The 27,575-nt window shown below is 30.9% G+C and overlaps 2 protein-coding genes across 2 annotated transcripts in view; one reads left to right on the top strand and one right to left on the bottom strand.

The window, feature by feature from the left end:
* Npl4 (nuclear protein localization 4) overlaps window positions 1–27,575 on the top strand; it is a 46,088-nt gene that overhangs the window by 11,577 nt on the left and 6,936 nt on the right. The gene's annotated exons all lie outside the window — the stretch shown is intronic.
* LOC145728904 (uncharacterized) lies at window positions 575–27,146 on the bottom strand. Its single transcript, XM_081979446.1, has 5 exons — window positions 26,834–27,146; window positions 7,938–8,248; window positions 6,481–6,663; window positions 3,254–3,383; window positions 575–3,199 (listed from the first exon to the last, which is right to left on the bottom strand). The coding sequence occupies exons 2-5, from the start codon at window positions 8,244–8,246 to the stop codon at window positions 2,160–2,162; spliced, it is 1,662 nt and encodes a 553-aa protein (XP_081835572.1). The 5' UTR covers window positions 8,247–8,248; window positions 26,834–27,146; the 3' UTR covers window positions 575–2,159.

Raw genomic sequence — 27,575 nt, 5'->3', positions numbered from 1 at the left:
ATGCTTTGCCTTTATTAGAGCTTTTAATGTCAATTTTTTAGGCTCTTTGGGATAAACATCTTAGTGGGAAGTACGAACATTTCTGTAGCATTTCTTTTTAAATAATTTCTTAATATACCTTAATGACTTCTTTACATACTACTGGATACTGGATTCCGAAGATTACGCGTACTTGCAATTTGATACGATTGTCTTTTTATTAAGACACTAAAATGCTGTTTCTGCTTTGCGCTGTCTAAATTTTTATGACACTACAAAATACTCGTGCTTTTTCTGCACTTTTAGCCTAAACAGTTCCTCATATCATTTTCATGCACTTCGGTGTATAATCTTCTTGATCGTAGTACCATAATACAGTAGATGGACATATCAAAATTGTTTGGCATCATCAACGTCCAGGTTCTGTTGAAAGCTTAATAAACTTATAAAGACTGGCCGGTAGAGATTGGTATAAACTAGTAAAGGATTAAAGAATAAAATAGTATCGATTAATAATGATTGATGTTTAAGTAAAGTTTCCTTTATTATCAAATTAAATAGCTCAGAAGAATTAACGGTCAATAATAGAACCCCCTCACGTATGTATTTCATTTTATTTTTCGTTACATATTACAGCGAAAAGTTACATTTAAACGATGTATACGCTATCGCAAAGTTTGTTTGTTACTGAGCGAATTATTTAATCGTACCTATTATACTAGTTCGATATTTTACCTCTTTTTAACCGACATTTCGACTGGGTAAACACGCATTTATTTGATCACCATCAAACAAACTTTAGTTCTATTCCTATTTAACACGATTGCGAAAAAGGTTTTGGTTACTTATAGAATTTATGCGATCACACGTTTGCTAGCGATTTTAAGTAGTACCAAACCTACAATAGACGTTTCTACGTTACTTTCAGTCGCATACCCTTTGTACTTTCTTATGATTTGTAGTCCTTTTGGTCAAAGTCAATCTGATACTCTTCTCCTCAAAACGTAAATTAAAAGAAAATTAAACGGTGTAGTATATAGACAAGCAAATTGATGGTACAATCAGGTTGCTGGTTGGCTCAGTAACTGTTTAGAAGACCATTCGCACACGTGATAGTGATTGAATAGTCCCTAAATTACCTAATTAGAGTTTTTGTGTCAAGAAGTTTACATATTTGGGAAATCATGCTTATTCTGCAAGCCGCTTTTATAAAATGTAAAGGAAAATATATGTTGATCGATTTTACGCTACTATGTCGACTTACAATAATTTTCTACTATTAGGCCTTCTTGGACAAAACTTTGGTTGTACTTGGGTTAATTCATTTTTCGGAAAATGTTTTTAAAGGAATGCATTTTTAAACAAAGCAACAAGTTAAATTAAAAGAAACTGTCAGAATATCACAAAAGTTTTGATTCCACACAATTTTGTTACGTTGGTTTAATTACTTTACTTTTGGATACTCTGATTTAGTTGATAAACTAATATTAACGTTCGAAGGCAATCAATAACAAAAAAACCACCTTAATCGTATAGTAATTAATACAAAATAGGAAGCGTTCTAATAAATAAAATAATTGTTCTTACGTAACTTCTAAATGGAATATTATACTTTTATATAAACGGTTCAAAAATATACAATAGTTAATTTAGTTTCCGGAACAGTTCGCACACTCTCCCTTTAGACTCTGATATCTTTAACGTTCTCTAAATCGATCTCTCCGCGTTCTAACGTAACAAAGACTATATAATATATAAACCTAACCTCCAGAAGCTAAAAAATCGACAACAATAAAAATATCCGTCCATATGCTCTTTCGATATAATTACGAAAATATAGATATATTTCGAAATTCGTTTAAGCTTAGAATTACACGTTCGCTTTGATGATTTGAAGCTACACATAAAAACATCGATTTTAAATTACACCCAATATTTGTTTCTTAAATCTATAAGTAGTTCAGCGATATCCATCGAGCGATAGGTTGTTACTAAGATATAGGTTTGACGTATTTTTTGCACAGCACAATAATTCACATTTTGCACGACGTTTGCGTTTCTTGTTCCAAGCTTGGATTTCGAAACGTTTTAGTTTGATTACATAGTGTCGTTATTGTCACACCTATAAAGCTACCGTACTACGTACTATTCTAAACATAAATCGGCTCGGCACTCAATTACTAGAGTTTGCCGCATTTCAATATTAGTATATTTTTCGTAGGTTTCCCTGCCGTATCCCCGTAAGTGCTAATTTTTTCGACTAATTCTATTCCTTCTATAACGTGCCCGAAAATTCCGGTAAACCCCCTCATTTCCTGCAAAATAATTCGAAACTGCGATCCGACCATACCCAAATTGTCGTGACGTTTCTGTGTTCTACGCATACCGACCGTCCCCCGCGCAGCCACTAATTTAGTATCATCCGGAAGGAAATAGGATTCTTCGAATATCGACCGACCTCCTCGTCCGTTATTCAATTCAAAATCCCCGGTAATAATGCTCTCCCCTTCCCAACACTGAAATATTTGACAGCCTTTGTAGCCCATACCCACGTCTCCTGTCGTTAACGCCCCAAAGTTTTTCGCCATTTTCGGTGCAACGTCCGCCCTAACCTCAATAACAATTCTTCCCATGGGATTACCGTTCACTTCGATATTGAAATAATACAATGGGCACCCGTTTGCCGGTTGTCGAATTTGAGGCGAAGACATCATAGGCTGCATCATCAAGTTGTTTTCCTGATAAATATTTTTAGGTGTAGCTACTACTTGTGAGTTATGAGCGTGAGCGAGGTAGTTGATCGAAGGTACAGAGTTTTGATTATGGTTCAACGTTTGGTGATTGTGATTTTGGAAATCTAGAGATCCGTTCATGGTCTGTTTGGACACGAGATGGCGCGAATACAGTTGCGACATACAGTAATTAGCCAAGAACAAAATGGGATTTTGTTGCGAAGACGTTAACAGTCGCGAACTACCTAAAAACACCGGTTCGCCGTTATGAATATTACTGAGCGCTTGTTTTAGTAACTGAAAATCGAAAATAACCGAAGAATTGCGGATAAGGTCGTCGAGTTGACATTGCAGGTACATTTCGTGATAGCGCAGTTGTAGGCGGTGCTTCTCCATGTTGATGTTTGTGTTTACGTTGTGCACGTCCAAGAGCGTCTCTGCCGTAGAGAGGTTAAGTCGAAGTTTCGATAAAAGATCACGGGTTTCACCTGAAAATAACATTCCTACTAGACGAAATCCTTTAATGACAAAGAGAAACTCACCTATTTCGAAGTGAGACGCATTGTTGGTGAGGTCGGCTTCGACGTGTGTTTTTAACGTAACGCACGCTTCGAGAATCTTCAGCAGGAATTCGCGCTGCTGCATTGCCAGTCTTTGTATCTCGGAAAGCATCTAGAATAATATAAGTTTAGCTAGAATTTCAGTTTTGCTTTCACTGTTTTTGTTTCTTTGTTCTTTAAAGTCGTTTGTACGATAATAGTCATTTCAGAAAATTACTTTCAACTATTTCATAGTCGTGTCATGAGAGAGTGTCTACACGTATAAAGAAATAAAAATCTTTAATATACTGTTCTAAAATTTTAAAACATCAAACTATTCACCTAATTTGAGTGCAAAAGCAAACAAAGTAAAAAAGGGTAAACTATCACTCTATTTGTCTAGAGTACACGGTGACAGTAACCTCGACAGTTCTCAATGGTAGTACTTTCATTCCACGTAAAAGTACTCAATTATCTAATTACAGGATGACATTTTTTGCGATTGTCAAACTATCACAAAAACCACAGTCGTGAAATAAATGCTTAACTGAGTAGTTGTTTGATACAACTACAATTTGCTGATAATGTTATCAGAATAATAGAAATAAATAACATTTTAATATTAATAAGTTTTAATAAGTATATGAGCTTTGTAAATTTGTAGTATAAACAATTGAACTGGTGTAAGTGTGTCAACTCTGTCAATCCGGTTGACTGTCATTAACACTTGACATTCCTTTGACAAACCAACACACATGTTAGTGCCTTTAAAATTGCATTTGTTTTAAAACAGCAAACAAGTGGTTACTTTTTTGTCAATTAGATAGCATCGAGCTGATGATTCGCAGTATGTCACTACATATTTCGTTTTGAAACAACTTATAATGAAAACCAGCTGTGTGCTTAAGAAGATTGTATCATCAAATTAGGCTTAAAAGTTAATTTGTTCCCAAAATACCTGACAATGATGTTTCTTGAGGGGTTTCTAAATTTGTAAATATTCTGGAAATTTCAAATTTCAATAATGTTACTTACATTGTTGTGTTCTGCATAATTATTATCCTGACAATTATAATCAGTAAAAAAAACACCAAGGATACTGCAGTTTAATTATTAATTTAATTGAGAATTTACAGGAGAATACATATTATTTAATCAACTTAACCCTTTATTAAAATGAAATAATCTGGTATAAATTTCACTTTTTAAGTTTGTATTAATAAGTATTGAATTTGTATAGGAATCATAAACATTTCGGTCTTTAAAGGTTATAATCAGGCCCATATTAAAAAATATTGCTTTTTTTAATTTAATTAGTTAATAGAAATCAGGCACATTTGAATTCAGTAAATTGTTTGATGTTTAATCTTTTCAGTGACTTATTGGATTATTATTATTTTTTATACAAAGTTAAGTTTTATCAATAAACAAGGCAATTAAACAAAATTTTCAGAGCTTCAATTAATAGTTAATAATAGCAGTTAACGATTCATAATTGAACTCAGTATTTTGGAGTTTCTACTTAACATGAAATTTGCATTTTCTGGTAGTGGTTAATCTAGAAAATAAAATATTTTCCGTAAAAAAATTAAATTGTATAATTTTTCAGCGTGTTTTTTAAGGTAGAACATGTCAGAAATAGTGAAGTGAATAACAACTCGGCTATTTGGAAAAATTGGGAAATTTTTTTTGGCTACCATCGTAGGTAATATGCCACCCAGTTTCAGATTTTGATGAATCAAATTATACAAATTGACAACTTGTTTTTGATTTTTAATACGACTGATTATAGGTGTATCATTTCTATTATATTTATTTATTATTAGTGATCATTGAAACATCAAAAATAAGTAGTCAATTTGCATACTTGGATTGAACCTGTAATTAGTCATAATATCAAAATCTGAAACTAGAATACAGACTAGATACCTGTGATGGTACCAAAAAAAAACTTTTTTACCAAATAACTCATATGTTTATTATCCCAATGTAAAAATTTTACATTTTAACATTTATACCGTAGGTTCTTGGTGCGATTCTTGAATTGAGGGAAAGGGGTTATCAAGAGAAACGCAGACAGAATGTGACAGTTACCTGCCATTTTCAAGCATTTCTGTCACATTCTATCAAGTCTTGAGAACCCCATTCCCTGCTTTCAAAAAAAAAACCAACGACTGTAATTAGTTGCCAGCTCTTTTTTATCTGTTGTCGTGTAGTGTAGTATATTTGGCTTCGAAACACTGCATAACAAAAATACAATTTGGTAGTTTGAAGCAAAAGCAGCAAAATGTATGGAACTTTCAATAACAGGGCCCATATTGAGCTAAATGAAGTAAATTTTGCGCTAATTCGATTGTAGTTTTTAATTGTTAAGTTTATTTGTATCGCCAAGCTCCTGGTATGGTCTCTATAAGATTTGTGGAATGTCTATTGAATACAAGGGCTTAATTATTAAAATAATGTTGCAGCAAAGGGGACATAGTTAAATATCTGTACTTTGTTCCAGTTGATATACTGAAAGGTTTTGTTCGTTATCAAGTACTATGATGAAGCATAATATGGCAAAACGCGTCATTGAATTGGGATTTCTTTCCAATAAACAAATCCCCATATAATATAAATATTGGATAGGAAAAACTACACGAAGAACAAATACTGCTAAAAGTTTGCAGATAAATTAAATTTTAGTTTAAATGGACATTATTAGTTCAATAAGTATGAAATTTGGCAATCGTATAATATGGATTACTGACGTCACAAAAAGTAATTTGTTTTGGCGGGTGTTTGAGTTTATTTCATTTTGATAGTACTCTTGTTTACCTGATTGAGACTAGTTTACTTGTAATATAAATTTATGCTCTAAAATCAAGTGTGGAATCACATTTTGTATCCTTCTTGCTTGTGTTGAAAACAACTCAATATTTTGCTGTAAAATTAGATATTGCCTTGGGACAATATAATAACTTATCATTCATAACAGCAGCACATATCATAACTTTTAACACGTGAAATCCTTTTAATATATAGAAGTTTGTAAATAAAAATCTAAAAGCAACGTATCAAGTTTGTTATTGTACTGCTTTTGATTCATACATTTTGATTACCTCAGAGAGAATGTTTTGTTTTTTTAACTACTGTAGGCCAATTAATAGTTTGCTATTATTTAGGTCTTCTAAACCACATTAGCCATCTTCTTGAATGACAGTTGCAAAACGTACTAGATCTTTTACCTTATTCATCGATGCAAGTTCCACCTGCATTTCGGCCACCAGTTGCTCTTTCGCCTCTCCCTGGGATTTAATTTTGTGACTAGCATGATCCGCAGACGCACACGCTCGACATAATGACGTGCAACAAGAATGACACCAAAGAACTAACGGCATAGCGTGAGTGTGGCAGTTTTCTGACGTCACCTAAAAATTATCCAAGATGAGGAGATATTCAAGGTTTTCTTAATACAGCTGAAAGTCGTTAAACTAATGGGCTTATCCCACAAATAAGAAAGTATAAGTGCAAAAATGTTAGCAAAAATATTTTTAAAAACTTTGCTCACATTTTTACACTTTAAGTTTCCTGATTGGATTTAACTTGGGCAGTATGACGTAGCTAACTATGAGCGTTGCTATTGGATGTTATAATCTCCATGTTTTATTTTGACATGGTTTACGACGTTGCCGTCCCAATTGAGGTTAGGTTGACTTTTGTATTTGTAGGGATAGGTTCAACACTAACGCATTGCTGTACTGTTTCAATGACGTTTGTTAAAGAAAGATACACTTGCAATAGTTCGAAAAGAGCACGAAAAACTACGCTGTGCACAATAACTGCTTTAGAACTTTGCCATGAGTATTAAAAAAGTGTTAGTAGTAATTATTTATTGGTTGTCAAAAGTATTCCATAATTTAAAGGCAAATATATCGTCAACTGCCGGTTATTTCATTGAAAGTAACTTTGTTAGCTTATTTTATTAAGCTATTTTTTTTTGTTTTAAAACTTCTATATGTGATGGATATTGTTATGCTAGAAAATGACAACAGAACAAACTATTGCTTTGTCATTTCTAACAAAGTCATATTTCATCGCTCATTGGTTAATAGTTTACTACGTCATACTGGCGGGTCTTTTAAACAATATTATTTTCAAAATTGAAAAATACGAGTATTATTTTTTTGGTTGTTCTTCTTAAATATGTAATTTAAAAAAATTCAATATTTTTTATGTATTTTCAAAATGTGGTCAACCAATGCCTAAGTGATTACATTGATAATTTTCTGATTAATGATGCCACTGAAATATCGATTATTTTGCTTCGAGAATCAAAGTGATTATTTTATTTGATGTTCTAGTGTAGTCTTCAATTTTTATTTCAAATCGATTAAATTGTTTTGAGTTTTTCATGGTGCATTCAAGTAAACAAGGGTTTAAAAGCTCATTAGATGGAATGTGCAGTGTTATGGTGTATCATTTATATCAATTATTAATGTAGGCTGTAAATTTGTGGGAAATCATTGAAAAGTATCGGGTTGTACGTGACACTGTATGTTTGTCATTTCACTTTTTAAAACTCATTGTATTATTTCATACTAGAATTAATTATTCTAGCAAACCACTTTTTTATTGGTATAGAAAACCACAACCTTCAGGTACTATTGCTGTTAATTAGGACATGAAAAAGCGCAATACTTACTTTAGTGTTAATAGGTGAAACCTTATCGGGCGGTTTGATGCCGAGGCTTAGCTGGGAAAAATTTTTTGCCAAACATAACACCGGATTATACGTGGGCAACGATTCGGGTCCCATTTCGCCTAAATCGGTCCTCTTCCAGCAATACACGCAGTACAGCTCGTTGCCTTTTATCAGACTGGTACGTGTACATTGCAAACAGAAATAGTGTTTGCAGGAGAGCAATTTCGGGCTCAATTCAGAATCGTTAAATTTTTGCCTGCAGTAGCCGCATAACATCAGTTCTTCGAATTCTGATACTACGGGATCCATATCTGAAAAATATAGAGAGAAAATCGTCAAATGTGTTTGTGGTTTTCATCTAACAAGGATTGCATACAATACAATGTTCTTTAAAATAGTCTAGCTTTCTTAGAAACGTTGCAATTATTGTAACAAGTATTAAACTGTGACCCATTTTGTACAGATGAACAGAGCTGAAGGTTGAATTCTGTTGAATTCAGAAAAGGTCATTTTTACTTTCGAATGATGGATATAAAACCCAAAACGATTATCCTCCACACGTGGAGGTGGGCCAGGAAGTGAAAATCGAAGTTAAATTAAATTCCTTCTCCTCTCACGCGTTTCCCGGATAGAAATCATCACATCTTGACCCAGTTTTTTTTAAGTAATTCTGTCTTGGTTTTATAATATATTTTACTAGTTTTTTACTTTAATATTGTTCATTGCATGATTGGTTTGATTATTTTAGTAGGCCAAACAACTGACAGTTTTATTATAGTATTTTATTTTTAAGGTGGCTTGTTTTTTAGAGTCACAGACAATAATTTTACATAAACTTTGGTACAAAAAGGAACGTAGAATATAAATTTTATAAACATAATAATTATTATTATTTATAATAATAAATATCAATAATAAACAAATCGTTTGCAAGTGGATTTAGCTACTACTACAGCCAACTGTATTACAGAGTGGCTCACTGGAAACTGCATTTATAAAATGTATAAATAGGAAAAGTATAAACCACTAGAGGGATATTTTACTTGGTATTGACTCTATCATAAACTTTAAATTAGTAAAGTTAGTGCAGTTTATTTGCAACATGCATAATCTGAATCCAATCTGTGAGAAAGATAGAAAAATGTGATATTTGTTTGAAAACTCTTTTACAAAAGTAAGTAAAAAAAGTAGGATATGCGTTTGTAGTATTGTCTTCTCAGGACAGGCTTTAGGTTTTGTATCTGCAAAAAACACAATTTTTCTGTTCACAAGTTACTGTTGCTAAGTGAAGTTAGAACCCTTAAAGTACTAACCTGGATTTTTTCTCAATACGGTACTGTACTACCCATTTTTAGTTATATAAACTTCTTTTTCCCACTGGTCAGGATTTGGGGGTTTCATACTCACAAAAAATCATAATTTCCTTCAAACAGTTTGTTGAATTAATGAGGGTTGAAGTCAATGAAACACTAACCTGAATTTTTCCTTAGTACGGTCCTTTACTACAATATTTTTGACATATCTGACAGAGTCCTGGTACTGCCATTTAGTACATTTTATTAACCTTTCTTTTAATACTCTCGTTTCTTGCTTTAAAAAGTTGAGACTCACAAGAGAGTAACCTCAACCAAATGAAGCTATAAAATACAGTGTGTCTCATTAAATAAAACTGTCTTCATGACAAAATTTGACATTCTACGTTAGTTTAAATCTGTCAGCTGAGGTTCTTAGAAGATATAGGCAATTACAACAACTTTACTAGTTTATGAGACACTATGATTTCCATTACAATATAACATACATACATTTTAAACTTTTTTTTGTTAAATTTTGTCTTTTTAGTGCTCTTTCCATAATCAATCCTCCCTGTTTATATTTGTGAAAATGTAAATTACCTAAAATTTAGCAATGTCAATTAAATTGACATAATACAGGCATTACCTTTATAGAACGTGTCTCGTAAATACTAACATATGACTAAAGTATTTCCTGTTATTGCTCAATTTTGATTATTTGTTCAAAATTTATCTGATTCTAGCTTGTTTGTGCATGTGCTTTTTTATATTGATATAGGAATCATAATTTCCTATTTTTTAAATTGAATTTAACACTGTGTAATAATAAAAAATACTAATTCAATAAGGACTACTTCTCATTGATTTTTTATTGAACATACAACAGAAACCGCTTTCTAGAAACATTCTTTATCATTGGCTTTGAGTTGCGCTAACACAAATTCCAAGTCAATTGATGTAACTTTAGTCGCAAATGTTACAGTTTTTATGTCTTATATGGTATAAAGCAAACGATTTAATTAAGTTGTTCCGTTACAGGCACGTTCATCACCTAACACCTTGTGGAACTAAATGTACACATTTAACAGTCACATTCGTTACAGGTTTTAAAGCTTGCAATTTTGGATGAATTTTAATTTGCTATGGTTTTTTTTTTAGCTGGATTTAAAGAAAATTTGTACAATTCGTAATCAATGCTTAAAGGTGCGTTTTAAAATTTACAGTAAAAGATGCAAAAAAACATTACTTTTATAGGGCAGAAAAATTGTTTTCCATAAAATAAGTGTGAAGTATTAAAAATTTGTGAGGACAAACAATTTTGTTTAGATTATTTTTTTTTGAAACCTGTATTTATTAATTACTACAGTACAAATAATTTATTGCATACTGTTAGGTGGTTACCTATAAAATCAATATGCACACACTGTAATGGCAGCAAGTAGCAACACTATGGGAAGGCATTTATTTGAGGCTATTGTCATGTTACTAACAATATTGAATTATTTTTTTCTACAGAATTAATTATTATATTCGAAATATTAATTAAATTTATACTATTATTTTTGCATAAATAATTGCAGCATAAGGTTAAATTTGAATTGTTTTCTGGTCATGCAACGCTATGGTGTGAAGCTTATACATTTGTTACGAGCAATTAATAATAATTTAGTAAAATTTATAAGGTAATAAATTATTTGTTTTATTATTTAATTTTGCAAGAGTTTGGCTTATGTCATAAAGTAGACAACTATAGAAAAATAAATCGGAACAGATCCATTTCTAAGGGAAAATTTTTTGGAGGATATTATTATTAATTTATGACCTGTTTTCTTCTGATTTTAGAACTTTGTAAAATTCCATTGTATTAATTACAACAATTTATTTTTTTTGTGAGAGAAAGCGTAGTAGTGTAAATAGTGTATTTTAACTCAATGTTCGAAAATATTTGCACTTAAAACTCTAAGAAATACCTCACAATGCGTTAGTTTGTTTTTAAAACGAGTTTGGACTTCTAAGTCAAATTAATGGATTCTTCATTTACTCTTTTATCACTTTTCTCTTACTCTTTCCTTCTTGTGTCTTTGCACCTCATGATAACTTTACAACATTATAAAAGTACGCTAAACCAAACATTTGTTATGCATCATCATAGGAGATAATCTCTTGTGGTATGAACCCAGATAAAGATGTCCACTGTCCAGATTCTTTTATTAGCATTTCTCTACGAGCAGTGTTGCCAAGTTGATTACTGATAAAAATATATCTATCTAGAATATAATAGAACTGTAGAATTCAGATTTCACTTTAGTTTCAAGTGTTTTAACTATTTGCTTAGTTTTTGGGATAGTTCTACCCTTTTTTGAAAGTTCTCTGTACGAGTTTTAAAAGTGTGAAACCTCTTTCAATTTTCCAAGTTTATCACTTTTTCCAATGACAATTCTAGATTTTCCACAAAAAAAATTGCAGAATGTAGAATCCTGCAAGTTTCAATACGTTCTCAAGAGGTTTCGGAGATATTATTAAAAAAAATGTCTGAAATATTTCCATCTACGCAGCCTCACAGTTTTGACTATCTTTTGTCTTTACTACTTACTTTTTAGTACTTTTTTGACTTTTAAGTTGTCAAATGATCGAGTTAATGGCGGTGATCAATGAACAACATTTAATTTTCCTATTAGCAATAATATGACTATATTGAGCTAATGATGCATTTCTTCAACACAGCATCGGCAAATGTACAGGGTGGTTGGTTTTACTGTGCTCCAATTAAATCATAATTTCATACTAAACGCAAAAGTTTTTAAAGAGATTTTTTTAAATGATTAATGGCGGATTGCATTATCGTATTACGGAGTACCCTAAGCTTCACCTAAGCTAGGTTGCAAATTGATTGTGACAGATCATGTGCAAAATGTCATAGTCAAATTCAAACTGAGCCTAGATTGCCCTTAAATGCGTCGGTGCAATTCGCCATAAGTAAGTAAACTATTCGGACAGCTACAGGGTTTCTCGTAAAAGTGTGACAAAACTTACGTTACCATTTTATTTAAAATGACAAAAACTAATAAATTTAGCTAATTAAAAGTTGAATTTAGTATTGGTATCTCAAAAAGTAAAAGCGATATTTTGTTAAATTAAAGTTCATCATGTAAATTTTCAAAAATTAATATAAAATGTTGTAACATATCGTTTTTCGACATCTTTTTTTTTGGGCAGAATTTGTTTTTTCTGTAGTTCTGAAAATTAAAACCAGGCAACAGTGTTTTCGATCTGAACTTGTCTTCAAATAGGCTAACTTCTGTCAAATTTATCCGTAAATCCGTATATGGAGCATTTGTGTAAATCGCAGCACTGTTCCTAGTTTATGATTGATCAGAAAAGCTATTTTTGTCTTTTTTTTTTAAAGTGACCTTTCATATTTTTACTGCTTTATGTTTTCTATGTATAGAAAAATAATGACTGATGTTAAATATTCCTACCCCATACAAACCTCACAATTATTTTTACTTTCAAAGCTCTATTACCTACAATTTTTTTCCAAGTTACTCAAGGCCAATAAAGTTTGAAGGCATTCAATTAAAGTCGATCTGACATATGCGTCAGGCTTATTATCCTAATAGACTAGTAGTAACTTCTACTTTATTATCTAGCTAATTCTCAGCATTTTTTTGGTTATCGATGATATCCAATACAACCCATCAATATCGAATTAACGTAATGTACGGACAAGAGTAGTCTCATATCCATTAGCAGTACTAAAACCAGATTAAATAACACCATAAACCGTGCAGTTTTACAGTCGAAACAATTACACAACATGATGTTGTTAATGTTTGAACCACGTCTCTAGATAAGTATAGTAGGTATTTTATCGCAAATCGGTTTGCAGAGATTGTACTGTTTATTTCTAGTGCTGGTTGTCCTATATAGAGTGTAAATAGGGGAAAAGCTTGGCTTTAAAATTTTCTTAGCACACTGCCATAAGGAAGATAGTAAGCACAAATATTTGCTTTTTAACTTGGTCGGCAGATAATATTAATATTAGCCTCACGTTACCGGTTCAGTACATGGTAATTCTGCATGTATCGAGGACTGGTGCACTCCTTGTAATTTGATATTTAAGCCTGTTTGGGTGTGTCTGAAGGGATGGTCGTTTTTTTTCTACTTGTGGTTATTTTTGACAATCACCTTAATAGACCTACCACAAAATGGTGACTAAACCCTTAAATCAAGTAAATGGTTTCAAACAAAATTAAATTCCAGAAAACAACAATTTTTAATCTCAGTAATTTAAATCAAATGCAAAATTCCAAGTTAATACTGTTAATTAGTAAAATTATTTCGTGCTCGGCTCGGCCCCTTTCTAAAAATAATCCAGATATCGCATCCGCTCGCTTATCACTGAAATGGTGTATGTATTGGATTTTTGTGCCCGTCCTATAATGTAACTGTAAAATTTAAACAATAGATAACAACAATAAGGCTGGCTTGATACACTAACTTATTGGTAACCTTGAAAGCCACGGTATACGTTACCCACGTATGGCTAAATTTAATCTGGGTTTTGTTTTCACTGAATAAGAGTAAATATATGAACTATGTGAACAATGTTAGTTGATAGTGTAAAACTACAATTTTATTGCATTAATAAAAAGTCAGTCAATTGAATTACCGGACAATTCAAAACTTTCTAAAGAAATTCTAAAATTTTTGAGAAATATACATTTCTTGTCTAGCTTAACTTTGAAAATATTTAAATCAGTTAGACATGCTAATATTTAAAGTTTTATTTCTTAAACTTTCAGTAGTAAACTACCTTTTCAGGTACAGAGTGGTAATTTTTCACATTTTTTTTGACAGTAGAGGAAAACTGTTTTATTAGTGATGATGATTGACTTGCCACAACAAAATTGCATTTTTAAGATTTTCAGTGGTTGCCCTGCAAAATTACAATATCAAATGGCAATGCTGGAATTGTCACAACTAACGTGGAAACATAGTAGTGTTTGCCGAAACAATTTTTCAACAAGAAATATTCAAGACAACATAAAGAAGCATGAAAAAGCACATCAAATTTTCAACCTGCTAGACACTAATTTTTTGAGTTTTTGTATCAATTTTCAATACAAAATCTTAAAACTTTAAGACTTTCAAAACACTGGTAGTTTACAAATTAATTTCTCTACAGGAAATAACCAAATTTGAAATTATTACTAAATAATTAACTGCTGGTTTTGTGTGTAAATTTGAGTTAAATTTTGTTTGAAGCAAAACCAAATACAGCTGGTTTGGGGCATCGATTAGAGTCATTAGTTTCAAAAATAACTCTTTAAGCTAGAGGTAAATACAGGGTGATTTATAAAATAGTCGCGGTTTTTAAAAAGATCTTTCTCTATCTCTAGATTTTCTAAGAGAAACTAGGAAAATATTTACCAAAGTTGTTTTTTTTAAACCTTTCTGAAGCCAAATAAGAAATTATTAAAATTTCACTTTTGGCATTTTTCCAATTTTTTTAAAGGCGGTAATTGTCTTATTTGAACCAATCAGATTCAAATATTCGAACACCGTTGAAAAGAGCATGGAAAATACTACAAAAAGAGTTAAAAATTGCCTCTCTAGCATCTCACGTTTTTGAGATATTGAATTTAAAAAATTACCTAAAAACAATTATATTTTTTAATTTTTTGAAAAATGGTGCTGGTTTTGTGCTTATTTTACCTAATTTAAGGCATAAATTTGCTTTTTGCTGTGCATTGGAATTTTACCAAATGACAAGACATTTTGAGTTCAGATGACATGATGTATTACCTATTTTCAACCTGGAAACGGATTTCGGACACATTCGTTTTTGGTGAAAAGCGAATGAATTTTTATCATTGTCAAATAATGTGGAAAATTGTCCCTGAAAGTCTTATTTTAGTGTAATATAGTGTTAGCGATGTCGGAAATTGTTATAAAACTGAGACAAATGAAATTTCTTTGTATGGTTATTATTTAGGTACTGATTGATTTTTTCAGTTTTGTGTGTGCGTCTTAATGCAAAAAACACAGGGAGTGACTTTATTTTGTCAAACACTGTATATTTGAACTTTATAAATAATAGACTGTAATTATAAATGAAAATAAATACTCATACAATTTGGCTGAACAGAAGGCTGACGACAAAAGGTAAAATATTTTGCATTTGCTTAACGCATTATAGAAATGCTTTTAAAACTAAATGGCCTATATATTTCAAGACAATCGTTTTTAAATTGATTTTAATTTGCATAAATACATGTATTTTCTTAAGTGCGTTGGTGGTATAACTTGTTTAATTGTTAAATAAGTAAAATAATACAAATTAATGTGATTTGACTAACGTATTTAAACCATTATCAATAAATGTCAGCTAATGAAGTTTTTCTTATAAAAAAACATTGGCAAATGTACAGAGTGTCATTACTACTTGATTTTACAAAAACAATATTCTAAATACAAAAGTTGTAAATAAAATATAATAATGCATCCTAAATTGATAACACTAATTAAAAATACAAATTAATCGTTATTGAGGTTATTAAAATATGCAGAACTAATAAATAATCAAATACCAGTTCTGTGTGGGCTACTTGCGATCTGGAAAGTTGTAAAAGAATATCAAAATTTAAATCAAAGAGAAAAAGCAATAGCTAGCAAAGAAAGTGTGGAAATGTTTTTATAATTTGATAGCACTAGTTCAGGTATAGTAGAAAAGTTGAATTTTTTATAGAAACTTGAGACGAGAATAAGTTCTTGAGTTCTTTCTTCCTAAGTTCTGGATTTTCCAGAAACCAGGCTATGCAGACCGTTGTACAACAACCTTCTAAGTTTATAAGAATCACTTAATTATTTCGAAGTTTATAAAAAACTTATTATTGTTTTATACTGCTTCCTATGAACAATTTTGAGCTTATTTTACAAAAGGATTTTTCTGGTCATTCCTGATGAGGGATTTGAATGGCGAGATTTTTAAGAAGTTCTTAAAGAATACAAGTTAAATTTCCATTTTATGTAAACTATTCACCTGAATCCCAATTAATAACTTCATAAAAATGCTTCATCGAATGTGAGACGGATTAGTTTTTAAATAAATCATGCTTTTCGACTAAGTTTCTTTAAATATTTACGTTCACCGTCTCATAAAAAGCATTTCTGCCATATGGTTCTCACTTATTCTATTTTTGCGATTGTGGATCGTATCGCTAACTATTCACGTCTGGATCACTTAACTAGCAAGCAAAACTGTTGATAAATTTTTTAAAGTGTGTGAAGTTTAAAGGCGTTTTTTAATTATTGATTAGCACTTGGATGAACTGGAATAATAGTTACAGTAAATCTGTGAAAAGGGAATACACTCTGGTAATTCCCGCAAATTCGAATACACTAGTTTAATCGAATTAAGTGGCAATTACAAATCATGAAACTAGGTACAGAGCTTTGAAACTAGTTGCTTTTAAAATCAATAATAGAGTTCAGTTCAGAACCAGGATATCACGTATTACGCAACAAGTTGAAATCGTACAAGAATTCCCTTTTCCTGCGAGGTTTCTCTTTATTTCGGGATCTTTTATTAGATTTTCCTTATTGCTTAATTTAGAGGACTAAAATTATTGCGCATTCAGTTTCACGCCTAAATTTCAACTGTATCGATATTATTGTCAGTGTAAATAAATAGTGGAAATGTCATTGAGTTACTCCAATTGCGTGCCAGGGCGCAATTTACTTCTATCATTCTGTATTAGCATTCATGTTATTTGCTCGAAGGTCATATAAAATGTGTGACTCTGAAGGAACTAACACAGTTATAAAATGCCAATATAATGACCGTTCGTTTTAGTCATTGAAGTAATTAAATTATTCAGTGGAATGTGACACTGGTCATTTCGATTAAACCTAAAAGTTGCCGAAACGTTCGTCTTTAAATTACCATTTGTTTGGGTAATGGCTTTCGTGAAATACGAGAGAGAAGTAATGGAATTACTTTTTGTTTTGTATGGTCATATTCTTTGAGGCTAGTGTAGAAAGGGAATTGAATTGTTTTGCTAAATCACCAGTACTAGGAGTTAATTAAGAAATTCCTATATTTTCTTTGTTATCTTGTCCTCCTGTATTTAAGAGTAATTTGGAGATATGTTATCAAAGTTACAGTTTTGATAGTGGACGCATAAATTATAAGAATCAAGTGGATTTTCCCTATCAAGCAGTGATACGATTATGTAAACCAATTGACTTTTTAATTCTGCAGTTGTAATGCCCTGAACAATCGAGATGTTGGCAAAAAAAGACAGTAAAAATGTATTTAGATAAAAATTTGAAATCAATATCTAGGCATCGAGTTTCTCGGCGAAAAAGACAGTTTGATTACGAAACCCAGGATGAAGCTATAATCGATGGCAAGGGAAATTGCAAAATGGAATTCTTTTACCATCTCTGATTGACGCTCAGTTGTCAGCTGCAAATTCAAACAGTCAATTTTGTTTCTGTAATCATCGGCAGTAACAGACGCTAGTCTGCTTGAAATATGGGTCAATTTGGTGGATTTACCATTTGCAAGCTTTATCAAAAAGTGTCTTCTGGATTGCTTTAGGAATTTTAGGAACTCTTTACTGTAATCCAGATTACATGTGAACAATTTTGCAATGTTAGGTTAGTTAGGAATTGATTACGAACGAGATTATTTGCAAATTCTTGGAAAATAAAGTTGATGAACCCACAAAACTAGTATTTTGCGTTGGTTATTACATTTTTAGGTATTTTTGGCACTTGTCTAAAATCTTTTGCATCTTTACTTAGAATTGACAGGGCAGTGACATTTCCAAATGTAGTTTATTTATATATTTTGACTGTCTTTTTTAGATGTCTGTAATTTCAGTGTTAGTGAAAAACAAAGGGATGTAATATCTTAAAGAATTTATAGGAGAAGTCCCTGAAAATACTTTTTTCAAAACTAAAAGCGCCATCACGGCTGAATTAGCACTAATTTTGTTGATTTCGGTACATTACTGAAACTCATCGTTTTATTTCGTTATTCCACATGATAGATTCATCATCCCTCTACCAAAATAAACGTAAAAAACTGTCAAATATACTGAAGACGATTTACAAAAATCATCACCAGATGTCGCACTTCTTCTCTTAAAACGCTCAAAAATTCATAAGTAAGCTTGTCATATATTTGATTTTGTTATGCTATGCTTCTGTTATGTCGTGTCAACTTTAACGTCAAAAGACAAATTGACTTTTGACATTTTTTTTAAAGTTATAATCTTTAATTAGACAAGCATAATCGATTGGTTATCAAAAATACTACTTGAGGGATTGATAAGTGTACGAATAGAGCTACGCTCTACTGTATTGATAGAATTTTGATGTCGTAACAACGAGGGTGTTCCAAGAAATTATATTTTTAGTTGTTTTTCTGCCGACAAAAGTGGTAGTTAAACTTATTACATAAGGTTTAAACTTAAATTTTACTGGGTGGCTTAAAAAAGTTAAAATAGTGACATGCAGCCAGTTTTGTGTTTGTTGTTCAATATTTTGCTACAAAGTATGCTGAATAAGAAAGAAATATTTACAATCCTGAGAAAATTTGCAAAATTGTATGATATACAGAGCATTTCCTTAGCAGCATCATAGTTTTGAAATGTTTGCAAAAAGAAAAGTTGTCAATAATCACATTTTTTTGAATATACTTTTTTATTTTGTCGAATGCATACTTTCTTTGTCTTACAGATAATAAATTAAAGTCCCATAAAGAAAAGAAATTCAAATTTTGATTATACATGTCGTATTAATCTCTAGTCATTTTTGAAATATTTAAAGTTTTTTTTTTTAAAATGACATTTTGTCCAACTTATTTTTGTATAATGCTTAAAACGAAAAGGTTGGTTTAATCGTGGACAGAGTTGTTTTCAGCATTGGTTTTTAGTGGTATTTTTTGTCCTGGTTGGAAAAGAATTTTGGTCACTGTTCTAGTTATTTATTTTATCGGATATGAAAAAATTAAATTTGTACCAAATATAGGTAGTTTTTCATAGGTCATATCCCGAGACGTTCAAGTTTTATCGGGTAAACTGTGCATAGGTAATTTTTTGCAAAATTTTGCTTGGAAAATGATTGAGACTAAATAATTCGACGATAAAATCCTGAGACCGCAGGTCGAAGGATTTTTTCCAAAGAATTAATTAGTCGAAACCATTTGCCTAAAAGAAAAATTTTGCAAAAAACCTACCAATGCACATTTTACGTGATAAAACGTGAACGCCGAGGGGTATATGTCAAGATTATTTCCTGAAAACTCACATTTTAGTTTATTAACAAGAGAACACCTTAGTTAGAACACAAATACTAAACTAAACGTGATGAAATTAATAGAAATAATGATAATATTGAACTCACCCCAGCAGACGACAGATTTTCGTTCAGCCATGTATATTTTTGTTTACATTTCAGATTGACAATCAGACGTCATAATATTTTAATTTATGTAATTTTTTAATGGAAACTACGTTATAGTGATTTATTAATTGTTAATATTGAAGAAAATAGCTTAAATTTTATATGTGTCTAAATCCCGTTTCGTTTAATATCAAATGTTCTTCAAAAAAACGTATTCGAAAAAGGTAGGAGGTGTTTAATCACTGTTAAATTTTAGCAGCCAGGGATTTAATCAGTATAAAACGGTTTCCATTGGTGGAACTAGAAAGGTTCTCGGAATTTGATTGGCTGCTGGTACAATGAAGGAAATAATCAGTAATAAACATTTATCTCTGTTAGAAACATTAGAAAAAACTATTGTAAAAGAAACGAAAACGTATCTGCAAGGTTTTATTTTTAATTATTAAAAAGACATGAAAAATAAAGCACATATTTTAGTAGTGTTAATATACCCAAAAAATTAAGCCAAAACTAAATCTCTAGCTTCAAATTTGGAGATTGCTTCATTCTCATTTTAAAAGTCACTAATTTAATAACATAATCCATACATATATTACATAGTTAAGATAGGAAGTCTTGTACTTCAACTTCGCCCTTTATAATAGATTATTGTTCTATTGCAATAAAGACATATGAATATTATTATTATTAAAATTTGAAATGTTTAAATCACAATTGTACTTACTTTAAACCGTTTAATTGATTTAAATCCTCGTTTACACACTGTATGTAAAGTGTCCATGTTATGAAACGAACAATGTATGCAAAATGAAACTTTAGCTCCGTATAAATGTAGTTAGTTGCGTAATGGTTTTTATGGAAACAGGGATATTAGATACTGCTATGATGATTTACCCTTTTATTATTCCAAATTAAATAGGAAAACTTTTAGTTTAATCCTCATCTAAGGCTAAAAATTGTTATTTCTGGTAGTGCTAGCAAGTTATACATTTTAAAGCTTTTTGATTTAAATTTCGTGATCATAAGGCTTTGCACTATAATTTGAGTGTGTTCTGTCATAGATCATTTGGAAAGCTTTTCTTTACGTTTGGAGATGGTTTAAGAACCTGAAAGCTTCTAGCTTCTAAAATCATTCGCTTTCATCGCAGCAAAATCATCAATTTTATGGTTAATTATCTCTCATACACGCGGTTAAATAATTAATTCCATAATTAATGCACGTCAATAATGTGTTGTCGATAATAGCAAAAAATCGACATTTATGGTTTGGAGTATCATTCAGAATATAATTAGCTCATAAAATTGAAACTTATTGTTCCTATATTAAGTACTTTAGTACGTGCCTAAAAATCATTTTTTACGGTGGAATTCTCGTGTTTGGATGTCTTAATTAAAAATAAGTAGATTATTACATTTTTCATTTTTGTTGTAAATGTAGCATTTAATTGAAAACGTTCTAAATAGTAACCATAACTTTCAAGGTTTACTAGTTATAAATAGGTTCTTAAACTTTAATTAATCCATAGAACCAGACAATTCGTTATTAATCTACATACTTAGGGTTTCCTGGAAACTGTACGAGTAAAAATTCTCAAAGATATTAAAGTGAAAAATTTAAATCTGAAAAAAGCAATAAACCCAACTCTGATTGAAATTCAGCTGACAACTTTATTACGTGCAAATTATGTCCAAGCCCGTTGCCTATCTCTTTCTTAATAAATAAATCACAGGTTTTTCATCATCAAACTTTATTATCTAGTCTGTCGTTAAGTTAATCTATTATAAATAAATGATGCGAAATGGGGGCATCCTGACCTAATTTCATACATAGATCCATGAATTTATATGTCTTTGTTCTAGACCAAAGCTCCAGAGAAACATTAATCTGGCCAAATAGGCGTAATCATTAGCTGGACGATCGTAGATACATAAAATCTTTGATTTTGGTCAAATTTATTTTTGTGTTTACAGTGACCATTACTTAGAAATTTGTTATTAAAGCTAAAATATTAAGGAAGATAAAATTAAGTGAGTATTTACACTTTGGATTTCAATAGGTCACCCTATATATTTTTTGACAATGAAAAATTCCATTTTTTAAATAATTGTGTGTGAGTGATCAATTTTTGCTACCAAAATACAAGGAAAATGGTGACAATTGATGGCTTAGACATGTCCGTTGGTTTAGTTGTTTTATCGCAAATTGAAGAATCAAATTGAAAAATTCAAACAAAAATTGATGAAGGATCACTCCACATCCTTATAATGACTTTTAGAAGGGTGACTTCATTGACCTCATATACTTCAAATATCAAATTACTATGCGGAAAATCAAACAAAAATAGTAAGACATAACAATAAACAATGAATGGTAAATGTTTTGAATGTGCTTATTAGTTACATTTAACACATTTACCTGTCAATTACATTCTTTCGCCACAGTATTTTTGAGTGATTTTCTCATATGTAAATTTTGGTATAAGTTAGTTCACATTGTCATATTTTAATCCCTTGCCTTTCTCAGTTTCTATGCATTTGCCACTGATTTGAAACATAAATAAAGACAGGTCACAGAAAAATATCATATAAATTGTTTAATTATTATATGAAGACTGTACTTTTTTAACATTAAATAAATCTTGAATTTAAGACAATTTGACAGACAACCTGAACTAAAAGGTTTAGAGATGGTCAGAAAGCTGAAAACGTGAAGGAGCCATTGTAAATGGTAATAAATGTAATTCGAAATTTGAAATGTTTGAACTATTGTTCAGTTTAAAAATTCTCGGACAAAATTTCAAATACATTAAGTTTTTCTGTAATTTACTGAAAAAAAACCACTAAAATTTTGCATTGTCAAATATACCCTTTTAAGAATTGTTTGGCTTCGACGTTTACCTTTTACATTGTTCATCACATTTTAGTTTGATTTTCGTCATAGATTTACATGGATAATGCAGAGGCCTGCAAAAATTATATTTAAAATGTCAGATGCTCCTAATGATTTTTAGTGATTAAATACGAGAAATTTACATAATTGCACAATCAAATAAAGGTATGGAATGAAGAAGTATCTTGATATTTTTTATGTTAAGATTGTCCTGTAGATGTAAAAGTTGCAATTAATTGCGAGCTTGACGAACCACTTAATTAGATTTTCTATCTAGTTTTTTTTTATGTTTGAAATATACCATAACTACTCTTTCTTTAATTAGGAATAGCGCATTTTTAGAAGCAGCAGCATTTCTCAGAAGATGTTTTTCAAAGCTGTTACCAATTAGTGTAAAGTTATTTTTAAATTTCACAGATTTATAGCTTTGCTCTTTTAGGCCATGTCGAATTTAAATAAAGAAATCTCCAAAATTGCATAGTTAAGTTTAAAAAGAATAAATATATTTTAACTTGTCTTTCCCTGTAATTGTTGTAATTGTTGAGGGTGGCATTTTCCTGTTATTAAAAAGTTAATAATAAGAATAATAAAAGGAATGATTATCTTTTAAATAAATCTAGTCGTGATAGGACATGTGTATCATATTCTAAACTGTAATAATAGATAGCTCTGTAAGAGTATAAAGAAATATTTCGATAAAACAATTAACTAATTTTACGAAAAAGTAAAACAAATGAACAATATCACTTAAAAGTAATAAATTTAGCAGATTTTTCTGATATTGACTGAGCTATTCCTGTTCAACTGGTTTGGTGAAAGATTTTAAAGACTGTAATTAAGCAATAATTAAAATGAAGGAATTACAAATAGAAGGAAAAAGAGATAATTACTCCAGCATTCCGAAAGGTTGTTGTTGTTGTTGTTTATCGTCCTATGATCAGAAATCAATAAACGACAACGTACAAACTCAATGAAAACCAAAAGAAACAAGCGCTAAAACTTTTTAGTAGTTTTGCTATTAAAATTGCAATTTATTTATTCAAATTTCAATATCGAAAAAAGGGTCTTTGCTATAATAGTATATAAACGCGTTATGTTTAAAAAACACTAATATACAGGGTGTGTAAAAAGTGTAGACAACGCTCTACCATAAAACTAGCTGGTACCAAAATTAAAAAAAGTTTATTTAACCACAATTACATCAGTCGCCTAAGATGATAAGAGTGATTACAATAAATCATGTTATTTTAACTGCGAATTAGAATAATTTACTTAGGGGGGGGGGGGGAAGGAGTAGTTCCTCAAAATTAAGAAAAAAACTTGATAATTTAATCTCTATCCGTTTCACTAATAAAATAATTTTAGATTAGGTTTTGTAGCTAAATTTATGATTTCTTTTTTAAAAAATTGTATTTATTTAAATGAACAAGTTTACTTCTGCTTTTGTTAGGATTTGAGATGAACCCAGTTTCTTTTTTCTGACAGAGAATTTTTCTTTTCAACTTATTCTTCAGATTGAACGAGGAAGGTATATTCAAAAAAAAGAAGAAAGCTTTGTTTTTAAAATGCTAAAAATTCTTTTTGTTGACAACCAACCTAACCGCCGTACTTGGCAGACTAAATAAAAAACATATTTAAATAGAGAAAGTAACAATAAATACATTTGCCTTAATATAAAACAGAGAATGGTGCACATTTCTTAAATTTTCAGTTTTGTTGACCAGATCTCAATAACTGGATGATATTCATTTTTTGTCTATTCTATAGTTGACCAGATGGTTTTCTCAACAAAAAACTCTCCTCTAATTTATTAAGTTTTTGGTATTTTGCTATGTTTAGAATTATTATTATTAATGTCAAAATAACAAAGAATATGTATGGGATAATATGATATGATGAAAGTGTACGCATATAATTGTCTGCTTCATAATCCATTAGGAAGCAAACTTTTTTGCTCATATTAACTGAGGAAAAGAATAGAAGCTAAATTTAAATTTAGAAAAAATTTCGTTTTTTGGATTTTTAGTTAAATTGGTCAGTCACCTCAAGACTCTACCTTATTGTCATCGAGAAAAGCACCTGTTGCAATAAGCAGAAATTGTAACTTTAAAAGACAATAATCTGCAACGCTCTTTCCTTTCTATCGCAGTGATTATAAACATTTTGCAATTAAAAAAATTAGTATAATAGGTAATATGATCATTAAGATAAATGCGTTTAAATTGACTTATTTTGCTACCAACTACTTGGGATAGCGTTGTCCACCTTAGAAACATCCTCTAGTTAAAGTTTTACATAAAGTGGTAAAAACATCATTCCCCACAACATCCGAAAAATGTTGGGCGGGATTTAATTATTTTTATTGGCATCTACCATTTTGTTGAACAACTAAACTAAAATGGTCTATTTTTTCTCACAAATCTTTATATAATAAGGCATTCTTAATGTAGAATCGCCAACACTGAAATCAGGAATCTGTCAGTGTTTATCATACATAATTGCAATTACTTAATACAATGATAAGATTGTAGTGCCATTTTTGCTTTGGTTAGGAAATATTCAAATTAGTATTTGATAATTAATAACATAAATAAATAATCATTACCTAATTAACATTATTTCTGAAAGTCATGCAGACGAATTATTATTACACTAATTTTACATGGGAAACATAGGTTTCATTTAAAAAGTTTGCTTTTTTGCCACTTTCTAAAAATTTGTCTTGGCACCTGTCTTTAAAAAAAAACAATAAAATAACAATTTTAAAATAGCAATAATTTGGAAACGGTTAAACCAATGTCAATTTATTACAAATTTTTAGAATCAGAAGAAAAAGTGAAAATATACCCAGGGGTTCCACTAAAAATGTATCAACTTTCATTAACATAACTCTGGTGATTTAAGAGAGATGTGTAGAAGTTGTTGTAGAATCCAGAAAGGAATATACACCAGGATTTTTTCCACCCTGTAGTACTCGAGCATCCCGAATAGGTTATTTCTTATTTGTTAACAACATAATTTTTTGCCTTTGAACGAAATGAAGAGACATTTGATTAAAAAACATCTAGCAACTGAAAATGTCAACAAATTCAGGGAGAAACTGAAGAAAACAGCAAAAAATCGGTAATTTAATAATTTACAAGTTTCTAGTTAGAAAAACTTAATAATAAAAGCAGTATATCCCTGAAAAGAATCATCAAGTAATAACTGTCATAATTTTTGGTAACCAGTGGCGTACTCTAAACAACTTACAGTATTGAAAAGTTTCCAGAAAATATCACCAATTCATTTTCGCAATTCACAAGACTAGGGCATTTAAGCTCATATTTGGCCAATATTGAAGCCAGAATAAATTCAACAGAAAAAGCAAATCTGCTTGTCTTCAAATAACGAATAATTTCGCACACACTCATTTAGCTATATAATTCAGTCGACCTTGTACAGAGTTCATATAAACTGTTTATTTAACTCATCAGGCACTTTTCCATTTTATAAAAGGAGAAACGAAAAAATTGAAAGCCGGATAGGTAATTTCACAGTAACGATTTGTGAACCACAATTCTACCAAAATATAGGAAAAGACAGTATATTTGAAATATGGATTATATCATTCTGTGGTGTAAAAAATTACACTGTTATCTATAGGAACGATTTGCAAATGAATTGAATCTAATGTGCTCGTCATGATTCAGGGTTCAAAGTATTATTGTCCTCTGGCATTACTCGTATAGAGGCTGGATTAACAGGGTTTTAATGGTGATAAGCACGATTTCTGGAACATGTCAAAAATAGGTAGACAGTTAGGGCACAAATAGGTTTTATATGGTTAGTTTTACATAATAATAATAATTGACACACAAATAAATTTTAGGCGATATCTCTCATGACATCAAATATTTTAGCGTGTGAGGAGATACTTACATGTTTTATAACAACATTACAGTAAGGCACATTTTCGTGTTGGTAATCACGATTATAGTGGTTTTTTTTATGAATGTTTGTTTCAGTTGACTTATTTATTAATCGAGGAGCAAACGAATCAAGGTCTTATGCAGAAATTAATAACTGAACTAAACATTAATTGAAATGAAGGTAAATAAAAAATGTAATTAGATATAATTAAACCGCAGATAAACCTAGACGAATCAATAATAAAGTAACTGGAGTTGGCGCCAAAATCGCGTTTTGAAACAGGTAGAAAATAGTCAAACAAGTGGCTTTTGCGTCTTACATCACGTCAAAACATTGGCTCATGTTTTTTCGTTGTTGTTTTTTTGATCGTATGTTCTTACCGTTTTAAATCTATACGATGTGTAACACAGCCTTTGGTAAATTTCCGATAAAAGCGATGCGATAATTATTTGGTCGTTTCTAATAAAAAAACTGTCGATCGGCAAACGGGTTGCGTTTTAACGTGTATTTTGTACTTGGTTTGCGGTCCGGAACGAAAACGACGTAACATGCGTGTACGTTTCGACGTGTACATTACATAATAATTGTTTGATGCCGACGATATCGGCATTTAATACGAAAAAACTTAAAAATATTTTTGTGGCCGCTACGCGACGTGCCACATCATGTTAACGACTGGTCCGTTGAGCCAGCCAAGTTTACAGTTAAGTATGAAACGGTGCGCCGCTGGATTCACTTCGATCGTTCGCGTCGTCATTTTCGTCCTTTTCGCACTATTGATTTGTACCTAAATACGTAACATGTACATATTGCAGCGACATCTGCCGTAATCTACCGATTACTTCTTCTATGAATCAACTGTTAAGTAATCTGTTGTTTGGCGCCAAACGCTGAAGATGATAATGGTTCATGGGCGTTCTTTGCCACGGTGCTTTAACCGTAGAGTAATTATTGCAAAGGTGAAAAACACAGAGCCTTCTTCACAATAAACTTTATTGAGCCTCCAATTAAAGAAGACACGTTTCGAGTGCATGAGCACCCATCTTCAGGAGCTGGAATGTGAAACAGTCTACTAAACGAACCCTTAAATTTCCAGCCCTTAAAGTTTGAAAATAGCGCCCC

The sequence above is a fragment of the Ips typographus genome, linkage group LG1, assembly GCF_016097725.1.
Source record: "Ips typographus isolate SLU linkage group LG1, UJ_Ityp_2.0, whole genome shotgun sequence".
In the NCBI taxonomy this organism is placed as follows: domain Eukaryota; kingdom Metazoa; phylum Arthropoda; class Insecta; order Coleoptera; family Curculionidae; genus Ips; species Ips typographus.
The sequence above is the reverse complement of the archived record's forward strand: the minus strand, read 5'-3'. Positions and strand labels throughout refer to the sequence as shown.

Bases quoted from the DNA above. Each gene is read 5' to 3' on its own strand.
- LOC145728904 (XM_081979446.1), bottom strand. From the start codon at position 8,246: ATGGATCCCGTAGTATCAGAATTCGAAGAACTGATGTTATGCGGCTAC. The intron at 6,664-7,937 runs GTAAGTATTGCG...GATAATTTTTAG, and splicing joins TTTCACCTATTAACACTAAA to GTGACGTCAGAAAACTGCCA. The intron at 3,384-6,480 runs GTAAAAGATCTA...ATATTATTCTAG, and splicing joins AACTTGCATCGATGAATAAG to ATGCTTTCCGAGATACAAAG.